This window comes from Gobius niger, assembly GCF_951799975.1.
Source record: "Gobius niger genome assembly, chromosome: 1".
Taxonomy (NCBI): Eukaryota; Metazoa; Chordata; class Actinopteri; order Gobiiformes; family Gobiidae; genus Gobius; species Gobius niger.
In genome coordinates this window covers 8865331-8878493 of record NC_136852.1, presented here as the reverse complement: position 1 = coordinate 8878493, position 13163 = coordinate 8865331, and the positions used below count along the sequence as shown (strand labels likewise).

The window sequence follows — 13163 nt, the reverse complement described above, 5'->3', positions numbered from 1 at the left end:
AGTGAGCTAAACAATCATCGATGACATCTCCAACGCAGTAAAGACCGGCTTGCTTGGATTGAAGGCAACACAGTCGGAGTCTGATCCACACTCAGGAGTAATCACTGCATATTTCTGAGGGTGTGGCTTTATTTCAAACTCAGTCTTGAACCATAGGTCCTGTTGAACCAGTCTGATTTGGTCTCAGATTGTGGCGAGGATTGCAGCAGATCATGGTACGGACAAAACTAACCTTTTATATTAACATGATGTGTGTTGCAGAAGTTTTTTTGTAACAGCGCTCTAATATTTGCAGGAAAATCTGAACGATGAGGACGATGGTGAGGTGCAGGTTTTGAACAGAGCTGGAGGATGGCAGTGGTGGAACTGGGCGTCTTTGGGCATCGGAGCGGCTCTGGTCTCAGCTCAGTGTGAGTTTTCTGGTTTTGCTCAAGTTTATGAATGACATTTACTCAAAACAAAGCATTTTACTTATGTAGAAGTAAAACATAGTCATCCAGATAAAAGTAAAAATTGTTTAATATGTTTAAATATTGATCTAAAATGTTTTGACTTAGATAGAAGTAAAAGGTTTTGTATTTATCACACAATTCTTTACCTCAAAAAGTAAATATATCCCAGTATCAGCTGCCTCGAGCTCATTCACTTCCCAGAGTCTAGTGGTTGTCAGACTTGTTTGCCTTGTCAGGGTCATGCATGTTTCTCTTGTCTAAATAGCCCATGTCTGAGAGACAAATCTGATGCCTTTATGTGTTTTTCTTTTACAGGGTGGAGGAACCGGCAGCTCACCAGAGAGACCCAGGAGATGAAGATTGAGATCGACAAAGCCCAACGTCAAATACGGAGAATTCACAATATTCAGTACATCTCCAGTAAGGCCAATTCGGATGTGCTAAAAGAGTCAAAAGAAAAAAAGGAGGAGTTGTTGAAAACTGTTTTTATGAACAAACATTATCAGTCCCAGTTGAGGCATCTGGACGACCTGCAAGATCTGCTGGTGGAGCGACAGCACATCTTCTGCAGCTACTTCAGACCAAAGTCCCAAAGGAAGGAAATAGAAGAGCAGATTGATAATCACTGTGAAACATTGGGATATTCCGAAGATAGCAAGGCTCAGTTGAGGGAAGTTTTAAAGTCGGACCGCAGCTGTGGCTGGTGTCTGATGTACCTGTGGAGCGGAGACAAGAGGAGAAACGGGAGCGGCATGTGGGCATTACTGAAGGAGTGGAGGGACGAGTACAAAGAACAGTTTGATAACAACGGATTACCAAATGTTAGTTACACTTTAATATACTGACTTAGACCTGGTTTAGTCCTGGTGGTTTTAAACTTGGATTTCACCTGGTGTAGCTCTTGGTTGGACCTGGTTCACTAATTACTTCTAATAACTTTTTTTCTTTCTTTTTTTTTTGCAGATCATGGATCAAGAGCCACCAGTCCGTCTCTGTGTTGTGTTATAAAATCTGTTTAAATGTTGTCAAATATGATGGTAACTTGTGGGCACCATGGTTAATCTACTATGTTTAAGAAAAGAGGTTTGTCATTACTATGGTAAAGGTACAAGTAGTAAAGTCAATGCAGGGGTTGTCTTGGAATCAAACCCGGGACCTTCTTGCTGTGAAGCACAAGCCACCTTTTATTTACACAACACAAGACATTGCCCTTTCTGTCCTCCTCCTGTTGGTGGCACTGCACTCACTGATGATCAGAAAATTATTTGAAACGTAAAAATCTTTGTAAGGATTTGCAACAAATACATTTTCTCTGAAGTATTTTATTACAATTCACTGTCATTGATTTACTTTCAGGCTGTTGGCTGTATGTTTATTAGAACAAGATAATCTACTCTGTATCTGTGGATTTCAGCAAAGCTATTCACATCGATTACACTCTGATGTGCACGGGATATTGTGGGATAACTTCCTATCGGGCAACAACTGTTTCCTGTTCCTGTTTTAATGCAGAGACATTCTTCAATGAATTTGTGGGAATAATATTGTGGTTATAATAAAAAATAATAATAATGCATTTGTTTATTACTGTATATGGCTTTTTTGGAACACTCAATTATTATCATTATTATCATCATTATCATCATTAGTAGTAGTAGCAGTAGTAGTAGTAGTAGTAGTAGTAGTAGTAGTAGTAGTATTTTTATTAGTATTATTTTTAGGCTCACTCGATCGTTGGCAGTAGTAGCAGTTCTCTTGTCTTCCAGCAGAGGGCAGTCACAGCATGTGTTGGGGGCAGATTTGGAGACCAGCGCCAAATCTGCCTCAGACTGTCTCGCTTTACTGTAAGTCAGTGCATCGAGAGACAAAGGAAGAGAAGAGGACTTTTGCAGATGCTCCTGTGCTGAGCGATGGAGCCATAGACTGTAAAAAATAATGGATGTCTTATGCTCACTCCTCCCCGTTTACCAAAATGACCACGGCCGTGGGGGAATTCATGGAGGATTTACAGACTCCCCCTCCCCAGCTCTGACGAAGCCTGTTCCTAAAAAGGTCATACGGGCGGGATTTTCACCGTAGACTCGGCCCTTGCGTGACGTGTAGCTCGCGCTGCTCCAATGCTAACAGTCCGACCCTCATTAAGTACGAGATTTCTAAAATTCATATTACGAAAACCAGCCTGGTTTCATATATTGTTATTAACCCAGCGTTATCTCAGGAGGAATATCTAGCCTAGTCTAGTGTTGAAAAAATTGAAACCAGGCGTTAAAGTTGTTTTTAAGGTGTCTAAACTCCAATGCTTTTCAATGGGGGCCTAGTGGCGATATGGAGGTACTACAGCAATGGCAGAGCAATGGCGCCCCCCAGGGCCGTGGTCATAAAGCAAAGCAGCCAGCGGCCATTGGATGGAGCCTGTGTTCATTCCTCACTCCCACTATGAATTGTAATCAGAAGAGAGAATTGCACAAGACTTTATTGATGAAAATGCAACAAAAATCTGATGGAAAATGTGCAGAAAAAAATGACAAAAAAGTGATGAAAAAAAAATGTTTAGAAAGTGATGACAACAACAAGGATTTTTTTTTTTTTCTAAATCAGTTTGGTAGGTCTGAACTGGATGAAATGTGCTCAGTTAAAGCAGGGAGTTAGAGGTTCAGGTGTATAAAAGATAAAAATACGCTCTGAGATTTAGCAGAATAAAGACAACATTGACCAACTGCTTTGTGAAATAAAGAGTTTATAATTTGTCTTGAGTCAATCAACTTCTCGATTATGGTTCAATATTATTCCAGGAAAAAAGGTTTTGTTTATATAAAATGCACAATGAGATCCAGCCCTGTGAATGTGAGTCCCTACTTTCCAGTCAATAAGTTGTAGAAAGTGATGCACAGAGTGTCTTGAGTTTAAGTTTTATATTTAAATAACAAGTGAACAGGGGTCTGGGGGTCCTATGGTAAACTTCCAAAACACCTTCCTTGTTTCAAATGGGTACAAGGCCACTTTGACTCTCACAGTGAGCTAAACAGTCTGTGATGACATCTTCAACACAGTATAGACCGGCTTGCTTGGATTGAAGGCAACACAGTCGAAGTCTGATCCACACTCAGGAGTAATCGCTGCACATTTCTGAGGGTGTGGCTTTATTTCTATATCTCAGTCTTAAACCATAGGTCCTGTTGAACCAGTCTGATTGGGTCTAGGACTGTGGCGAGGATTGCAGCAGATCATGGTACGGACAAAACTAACCTTTTATATTAACATGATGTGTGTTGCAGAAGTTTTTTTGTAACAGCGCTCTAATATTTGCAGGAAAATCTGAACGATGAGGACGATGGTGAGGTGCAGGTTTTGAACAGAGCTGGAGGATGGCAGTGGTGGAACTGGGCGTCTTTGGGCATCGGAGCGGCTCTGGTCTCAGCTCAGTGTGAGTTCTCTGGTTTTGCTTAAGCTTCTGAATAAAATTTACTCGAAACAAAGTATTGAATTTTACTCATGTAGATGTAAATAATAGTCTTCCAGATACAAGTAAGAATTTGAAAGTATTTAATCAAAAACAAAATATGTTCATTCAGGTAGAAGTAAAAAGTGTTGTATTTATCATTACTTTACCTCAAAAAGTAAATATTTGTAACTCAGTGCAGCTTCACTCCTGCACATTCACTTCAGACTCTTGCCAGGGTCATTCACACAAAGTGCCCATGTCTACTAACCTGTAGAGGGCGCACCAGATTCCACCTGAGACAAATCCTTTATCATCAATCAATCAACCAACAGAATTTGATCATGTGATTATTACTGGAGATATAAATGTACATGTCGATGTAGTGAATGATCAATATAGAAAACAGATTTTAAAATATCTCTGCTTGTGTGTAAGTCCTTTCATGAACTACGTCAGGCCCAGAGATCCTCAGGGAGGGGTCTCCTGGTGGTTTCCAGAGTCTCGACTAAACACGGTGAGACTGCATTTCAGTTTCATGCAGCAAAGGTCGAGAACAGTCTCCCTGAGGACGTGAGACAGGCCCTGACTGTTTAAGTCCAGGCTGAAAACATGTCTATTTACTCCTGCCTATGTCAAGTGACTGTGTTTTTTACTCCGTTTAATATTACATTTTCATCAATACATATTTATATTTTTTAAATATATATTTTTATGCATTAATCCAAAAATATATATATATTTATAAAGCGCTTTTTCATCAAGTGCATCACAAAGTGCTTTACATTTAAAAATACATTAAAAACATTCTCGCCCGTGTTTCAGGGTGGAGGAACCGGCAGCTCAGCAAAGAGACCCAGGAGATAAAGATTCAGATCAACAGAGCCCAGCGTCACATTAGGAGCATTCATAATATTGATTTCTACTTCAGTTACAACGCTCTCCAGCAACCAAAAGAAAACAAGGAGATGGTGGTGACCACTGTATTATTAAATAAACAACTTCAGTATCATTTGAGGGGTCTGGACGACCTGGAAGATCTGCTGGTGGAGCGACAGCACGTCTTCTGCAGCTACTTCAGACCAAAGTCCCAGAGGAAGAAAATAGAAGAGCGGGTTCATAATCACTGTGACACATATTCCGAAGATAACAAGGCTCAGTTGAAGGAAGTTCTAGAGTCGGACCGCAGCTGTGGCTCGTGTCTGATGTACCTGTGGAGCGGAGACAAGAGGAGAAACGGGAGCGGCATGTGGGCATTACTGAAGAAGTGGAGGGAAAAGTACAAAGAAGAGCTTGAGAAAAACAGATTTCCAAATGTTAGTTACACTTTAATATACTGACTTAGGCCTGGTTTAGTCCTGGTTTTAAACACTACGTTTTAAACGTAGCTCTGGATTAGACCTGGTTCACTAACTAAAACTGTTTTTTTTTGCAGATCATGGAAGATCGAGTTCCAAAATGAAAGTGACAATGAGTGTGAACATACCACATAGTGCAATGGAGCTGTGCAAATGGCTCGAACAGGTTATTATTACGTTCATGAGTCTGATACAGAGTTACTGGGTCTTTTTGTTCATGCGTCTGATGGTGGAAGGGAAAAAACTATTCTTATAGCGGGAGGTGTGGGTCTGTATGGACTGTAGCTTCCTGCCTGAGGGGAGAGGGGTGAATTATAGTCCATGTCCAGGGTGAGAAGGGTCAGCTGTGATCCGACCTGCATGCCTCTGGATCCTGGAGGTCTACAGGTTCACTTTCTCAGCAGTGCGCACAATGCACTGCACTCACTGAAGTTCAGATAATTATTTGAAACGTTGTAGAAAAAGGGAAAAAAAATACTCTGCATCTGTGGATTTCATCAAAGCTATTTACATCGATTGGGCTCTGATGTGCACGGGATATTGTGGCTAACTTTCTTTCGGGTAACGACTGTTTCCTGTTTTAATGCCGAGGCATTCTTCAATAAATTGGGAGAATAATATTGTGGCAATAATAAAAAATAATACAAATAATGCATTGGTTTTGTTTGTTTGTATACAATATACATATACTACTGTATATGGCTTTTTTTGGAACACTCAAACACAGCTGCCTTGGGGTAGACAGACAAGCAATGCTTATTATTATTATTATTATTATTATTATTATTATTATTATTATTATTATTATTATTATTATTATTATTATTATTATTATTATTTGTAATAGCGCAATAACTAAGTCATTTTTAGGCCTACTCGATCATGGGCAGCCGTAGTTCTCTTGTCTTCCAGCAGAGGGCAGTCACATCTCCGACGCTTCCTCCTGTTTTCGCCGAAGAAGAAATGCGCTGCGCCGTTTCCGGGTTTATGCTGACGCGTCCCTCCTCTCTCCAAACACCGACGTGTCAGTCCGCTTCTACCCGCACAGAGCCGCACACGGGCCGCTCACTCCGTAGACAACATGCCCCCGAAAAGCAGCACCAAGCAGCAGTCCGAGGAGGACCTGCTCCTCCAGGACTTCAGCAGGAACCTGTCCGCCAAATCCACCGCGCTGTTCTACGGAAACGCGCTCATCGTGTCCGCGATTCCCATCTGTGAGTAGTTCGGTGCTAACTGCTAACTTACCGGCTAAACTGGGCTTCATTCATTCATTCCTCAATATGAAATAACGTCAAAATATTGCGCATACTTCTGATCAGTGTACGTAAAGGGCTTGAATGCATAGTATTCCTTTACTGAGGCTTCAATGATTATGACCTCACTTTACGCACTCGGACACCGCCTGTGCTACTTCTTTGCACTTTTGGCATCATGCTACTTATTATTTCTCTGCAGTCCGACAATGAAGAGAAGTTCATGTGTTAAATTGGCTTTCAATAATGCAAAGGGAGCAAGGGCTATTTTCTTTACTCTTACTACTACTAGGGATCCCGTACTGAGGCTTTAGGCTTACGTGGCACTGAGTTCTTGGGTTGATTTGACATGAAGTTATTTGCTATTGTTTGCTAAATGCTGCATAATTTATTAATATGACACAAAGAAACATGTCCAGTTCTTTGTAATAGTCCAGAGAAAAACTGACTTTGTTGATGCAAATTTAAACCTGCTGATGGTGCCTTTTACGCAGGGGTTCCCAAAATTTGACACGTAAACATCTCAGGACCCCCATTGTACAAAATGATTGCCCCTTATGCTGCATTAGGAAATCAGAAAACGTTTATATGTGCTGTATTTAACCTGTTTATTTTTGAATAATTGAATGGATTTCACTTATTATATAGGCTGTTTTACACTCAAAAATCTGCTAAAAACATTTTTCTTTTTGTTTCATCTGGGGACCCCCACCCAAGGCCTCGCGACCCCCACTTTGGGAACCACTGCTTTTACGCACAATCACAGAGATAACTTGTGCCATGTTGCTCAACCTCTGAACCGAGCACATGTTCTCCAGTTTGGCTTTACCCAAATCTAAATGTGTAAAAAAAAAACACATAAAAATAGCGATGAAAAAGAGACGTAAACAATGATGAAAGCGGGACAAAAAAAATTACGAAAATGTGATTAAAAAAATAAAGAAAAATAAAGGAAAAAAAGAGAAATTAAATAAAAGCAACAACAAAAAAATATTTAAAAAATTACAAAAATGAAAGAAAAAAATCCACACAAAAAATGCAGTAAAATGACAAAAAAGCAACTAAAAACAACAACAATTGCATAAAAATTACACAAAAGCGACAAATAAAAACAAAACGTTTTTTAGGTCTTGGCTTTCAAATTGGGCATTAACCTGGCTAATAGGCTGTAAGCTCAAGTCAAGAAGCTTTTAGATTTGGGTAAAGCCGAACTGGAGAGGTGGGGGTTAAGAGGTTGACCTACGACGCTCTGTTTCGGTTAGAGAGCCATTTTTATTGGATGCATTATTACAGTCTGACAATGAATGTAGAAAATCCACCATCCTGGTCATTAGAAAGGGCATTTGTGCTTTGGTTTGTTTTATTAATGACCTTTCCTCGCAGGGTTGTTCTGGCGGATCTGGCACATGGACCTGGTGCAGTCTGCGGTCCTGTACGCCGTGATGACCCTGGTCAGCACTTACCTGGTGGCCTTTGCCTACAAGAACGTCAAGTTTGTGCTGAAACACAAGTACGTCCATGCGAAGTCCATTTTAAAGCAGATATTAGGTTTTGGGAGATTTTACTGTTCCTTAAGGACACATTACACAGATACAAATGTGTTTTCTCTGTATTAAATCAATGGTTGCCCCTTCATATAACTGTACCCACCATGTTAAGTACAACGTAATGTGCCATTTAACAATCTGTGATAACATATATATCAAATGCTTTCGACTTTTGGCTCTCTGTATGTTGTCTGCCGTAGTCGAGTCTTAACCTGATGTTTTTTGTACAGAGTCGCCCAGAAGCGTGAAGATGCAGTGTCTAAAGAGGTGACCAGGAAGCTTTCTGAGGCCGACAACCGCAAGATGTCCCGCAAGGAGAAAGACGAGAGGTGAGTGTTTCCGAATTACTGTAAGTCTACGACATGGGAAACTCGTGCAGAATTCCTTTACATGTAATTGAAGAGCAGATTTTAGCAAGTAAAATCTCAAAAAGGGCAGACAAGTCAAAATCTGGAATAACTTTCCTCTGTGGTTTGTGCAATTTAGGTTTTTTTTTAGCATTGAAACCTTCACATGTGGGTATTAGCTGTTGCAATATTTGTATCACAGACGAGACACAAATGTTTTTCCTGAGTGAAGCAAAATGAATGGTAACTTTATTGATTGAAAATAGGGCTGCAGCTAACGATTATTTTGTAATCGATTTATTTTTACGACCATTCGATTAATCGCTTAGCTGTGAATGGTGTAAGAAAATGTTATTTTAAAAAACATTTTTTTATCACATAACGCTAAAGTGGCGCCGCCAACTGTAGCTAAACATTTACTAAGAACATTTATTAAGTGGATGTTTGTTGGAGGCTCTTGGTGCTAATTCTGCTTCTGATTGGATGAGACACAGACAGATATTCATGAAATTTACAATGTACAAAACACTACAGACCCTAACTTTAAAAACAAAGTAGGTTTTCATAAAAAATACTACATTTTCATGTCATTTTTGCTCTATTTGAGTCTGTGAACCAAAAAACGATGAATCGATTACTCAAATAGTTGTCGACTATGTCAATAATCGATCGATTTGTCGATTAGTCGATTAGTCGATTCAGCCCTAATTGAAAAAGTCTAACCTTAGTCATGATCTTCCTTATTTTTTGTCAAAGTTTTTCGTTGTTTTGATTCTCGTCAAGTTCTGATTTTCACACATAATGATGAGGCCACACATTGTTTTAGATTTTTGTATAAGTAGTTGAAAAACAGATAAGTAAATATATCAATATTAATGCAATATTCAAGACGATTATCAGTTTTCTCTCATGTTGCGCAGCCCTAATGCTCTTGTCCATATTTACTGCAGAATATTTTTTTTCTCCCTGTAACAAAGTATTGTGATTTCAGGATCTTGTGGAAGAAGAATGAAGTTGCCGACTACGAGGCCACCACCTTCTCCATCTTCTACAACAACACTCTGTTCCTGGTCCTGGTCATCGTCGCTTCCTTTTTCCTGCTCAAGAACTTCAACCCCACAGTGTATCCTTTACCAGCCTCGGCTTTCTGCACAAATCACACATCACATCACATCACACTCGTTTTTACCACTTCATCACGGGGAGCCCCATGACTGACCCTGACCCCCAGTTTATGCAAATACCTTTATCAGATTTCAAAAGACCAGGCTAATAATAATGGTAACTTCTTCATGTTTCTCTCTAAAACACATTCTGAATCTACCGTGGGTAAATAAAGGTCAGATAAGAAGTAAAATATTATCTGTGCTGCGATTGATCAAAGGAATGGTTGTTTATGTCGGGGTGGGGCAAATTTGCAATGTGGCAGAGCAATTTTTTTCAAACATTAGATGTCGAACATCCCAATCTTGGTCCAAAAACGGCCAAATTCCAGGGTTACCTAATAGGAAGGTTTGAGGGCGTTTCCATGGTACTTTCATAGGAATTAATAACCGCATTCTCTGCTTATTTAAAGTAATTTAAGCAGCATTTTATCTCTGATGTCAGAAATAGCAATTATCAAAAGAATCTTAAAGGAACAGGCCACCGTTTCTCCATACTGAGATATGTTCTTACCTTAGATTAGTTCATTTGTACCTGTCTGGTCTTCACGTGTGCCCTCAGTCACGTAAACACAGCACAGACGGCGTTAGCATTTAGCCTCTCCCCCTCTCCTCTATAGCTCCAAACCAGGTGAAGATGGAAGCTACGAAGCTCTTCCACGTTTTTTTTTCTTAAGTGGATAAAAAGGGGAACTATATTGTAAGGCGTTACAATACAAGGAGTAGTTCGACATCCGTGCTCTTCACTTTACAGTACAATATAGTTCCCCTTTTATCCGCTTAGAAAATCCACATTGTTTAATTTTGTGTAATTATACTTTATAGTGTAACACTTCACGTAACAATATTTAAATAAGGAAAATGTGGAAGAGCTTGGTAGCTTCTTTCTTCCCCTTGTTTGGAGCTATAGTGGAGAGGAGGAGAGGCTAAATGCTAACACCGTCTGTGCTGTGTTTACGTGACTGAAGGCACGGGTGAAGACCAGACAGGTACAAATGAACTCGTCTAAGCTAAGGTAAGAACATATCTCAGTATGTCAAAACGGTGGCCTGTTCCATTAAGGGTTTTCTTTTCAGGCGGCCGCCGAAACAACGCCGGGCTACTGCCTTAACTAACTTCTTCTTCAAAAAGAAAAAAGCCTGAGTCTGACGTTGCCCACCTACTTTCTTCATTCCTATCCTGGTACAGGTGCTTGATGAAGCACACTTTTGATGCCTTTTCTTTTTGTTCAGAATGTGATCAACACAATCTGCAAACATTTAGGTAAATATAGTAAAGTAGATAACTGAAACTCGCATTGTTGTCTTTAATATTGTTGAAATATCATCCTGGGTGGAACTCCTAATAAATCAGTTTGTAGCCATCTGCCATTTTTGTTTTGTAAAGGTGGCCCATGGGAAGGTTTGGGGCCTCCTACTTCAGAGCCAAGATCTTAGTTTGTTTTAGTGAAGTCCATATTATGAAACTTTGACATCATGTATTTGTATTTCCAGCACAATGTCATGTCTTTTCCTTGACTCTCCGCTCAGGAACTACATCTTGTCCATCAGTGCCTCCTCGGGGCTCATTGCTCTGCTGTCCACCGGCTCCAAGTGAAAAAAGGGAACGACCAAATGAACAAAATGATGAGGTTAAGCTTTGGGAGGGACCTCTGTTAAATACTACAAAACATTTTTTTTTATTTTTCAACTCGAGGAAAGGGTTTGAACGGGAGGGAAGAAAACATTTCAACTTCATGAAATTCATGATTCAATGTCTGGGGCTCTCTCTCCAGGTTTTTCTGTCTGTGTTTTGTAACAATAAAAGCGACCAGGTGAACTTGTAAACACTGAAATCCTTTTTACTCTTCAAGGCACGACACGGGGGTTCATTGGCAATGCGTTTTATTTCTATGCACACGTTTTTCGAATTATTTACAGACGACCGATATAGAGGACGAACATCACAAATGAAATACTGTCACGTCATGATCTGTTGAGTTAATTACATACAGTACATTGGATTATGATACAGAGTAATGCATGGATACAGAGACAGGAGAAGTCCACCAAACACTATTCAGCTTTAATTGTAGCATGGCTCTATTTTGGCCTTCGGAAAAGTTTCTTCATCAGTTTCCAAAAGAGATGTCGAGATTAATACATTTTTAGAAGTAGCAGAAGGGTAGATGAGGCAAAAAGTTGTTTACTTAATTAAGCAGGAAAGCTCAGGGTCCTACTGTTTCAGAAAAGCCTGTTAGCCGTCCAGATATTCAATATGGCCGCCGTATTACATGTTTAAGTGGTTAAATAAAATGTTCAATGTTTGACAAAAATATACCTTATAATGATATCAGGAAATTTTGGGCCAAACTGCAAAACTTGATCATAAAATCCTGGGACCAAATAATAGGAGTGAGTTGGAAAAAAGAAAAAAATGAACCTGTGATCGAACTTGTCAGGACTCACCATTACCATAAAATCACAAGCTGTGACCCAAAACGGAGTAAATAGAGTATTTTCCTTACAAATTATTGTTTAAAGGGACTATAGGGAGTTTAATTTTTTTTTAAATTATGTATTTTCCTCCACCTACATGTTCCAGCCATGTCCTAAGAATGAGCTCAGACCTGTTCACCAGAACTGCCTCTAAAATCCTGCACTGTCACTCAAAAAGGCGTCACTTCGGGTCCGAAGTGCCGTCATGCACGAGCTTAATACAGAAGGTGCAGTTACACATATGGCCTGAGGTGGCAGTAATGAGTATAAAATGGCCAACTTGCATCCAGCCCCTTTAATAAGCCTTTGTTAAGGTTGTTAAGGGACTGAGATATGAGCTTAGACGAGTTGATTCGTACCTGTCTGGTCTTTGTGTGTGCCCTCAGTCACGCAAAACGACCAAAGATGTTGTTAGCATTTGGCCTCTCCCAGTATATTCCTATGGCTCCAAACAGGGGTTAAGTTGGAAGCTACCACGCTCTTCAACAGGCACAAAGACCAGACAGGTACGTATCAACTCGTCTAAGCTCAGGTAAGAACATATCTCAGTATGGAAAAACGGTGGCCTGTTCCTTTAAGTTTAAAAAGCTGAATCATAATAAAAATCAACAGTAATTTTAAAATGAAAGAAAGTTGTCTGGAAAAGGCTCGTGACCCACTGAAAAGGCTCCTGCAACTCACGTATGGGTTCCTGGTTTAAAAGGAAACAAAACTATTAGGGTCTATCCGTGTTCCTCTTGGAAAATGGCGTCCATACTGAACTTATTGAGCGGCTAACAATCTTTTTCAAATAGAAGGTCCTGCACAACAATTTTGTCAAAGTATGCGTTTGCATCACAAAGCCAAGAATTTGTGGCCAAAAATGTATCTCGTACACAGCGCTGTCCCTCATGCAGTAGTACTTAAGTAATCCACTACTGTAATTAGATTACTGTTTAGGTAGTGGAGTAATGTAACGGGATTACACTTGCAAAACTGGCAATTAGATTATAATGCCTTTATCTAGTAACTATTGATCACTTTCAGTAGTATTTTGACATCTGAAAACGTCTTAGAAAAGAGTTTATCTCGTCGAAAGAACATTGTGGTCTATTGTCAGTTCTGTGGGAAACAACAGTGAGTGGGGC

The 13163-nt window shown here is 39.8% G+C and overlaps 1 protein-coding gene across 1 annotated transcript; it reads left to right on the top strand.

Moving 5' to 3' along the window:
* The first annotated feature begins 6225 nt into the window (after positions 1-6225).
* ssr3 (signal sequence receptor, gamma) lies at positions 6226-11391 on the top strand. Its single transcript, XM_079566574.1, has 5 exons — positions 6226-6463; positions 7886-8012; positions 8280-8378; positions 9388-9519; positions 11089-11391. The coding sequence occupies exons 1-5, from the start codon at positions 6331-6333 to the stop codon at positions 11153-11155; spliced, it is 558 nt and encodes a 185-aa protein (XP_079422700.1). The 5' UTR covers positions 6226-6330; the 3' UTR covers positions 11156-11391.
* Positions 11392-13163: the final 1772 nt, after the last annotated feature.

Bases quoted from the DNA above. Each gene is read 5' to 3' on its own strand.
- ssr3 (XM_079566574.1), top strand. From the start codon at position 6,331: ATGCCCCCGAAAAGCAGCACCAAGCAGCAGTCCGAGGAGGACCTGCTC. The intron at 6,464-7,885 runs GTGAGTAGTTCG...CTTTCCTCGCAG, and splicing joins CGTGTCCGCGATTCCCATCT to GGTTGTTCTGGCGGATCTGG. The intron at 9,520-11,088 runs GTATCCTTTACC...CTCTCCGCTCAG, and splicing joins AAGAACTTCAACCCCACAGT to GAACTACATCTTGTCCATCA.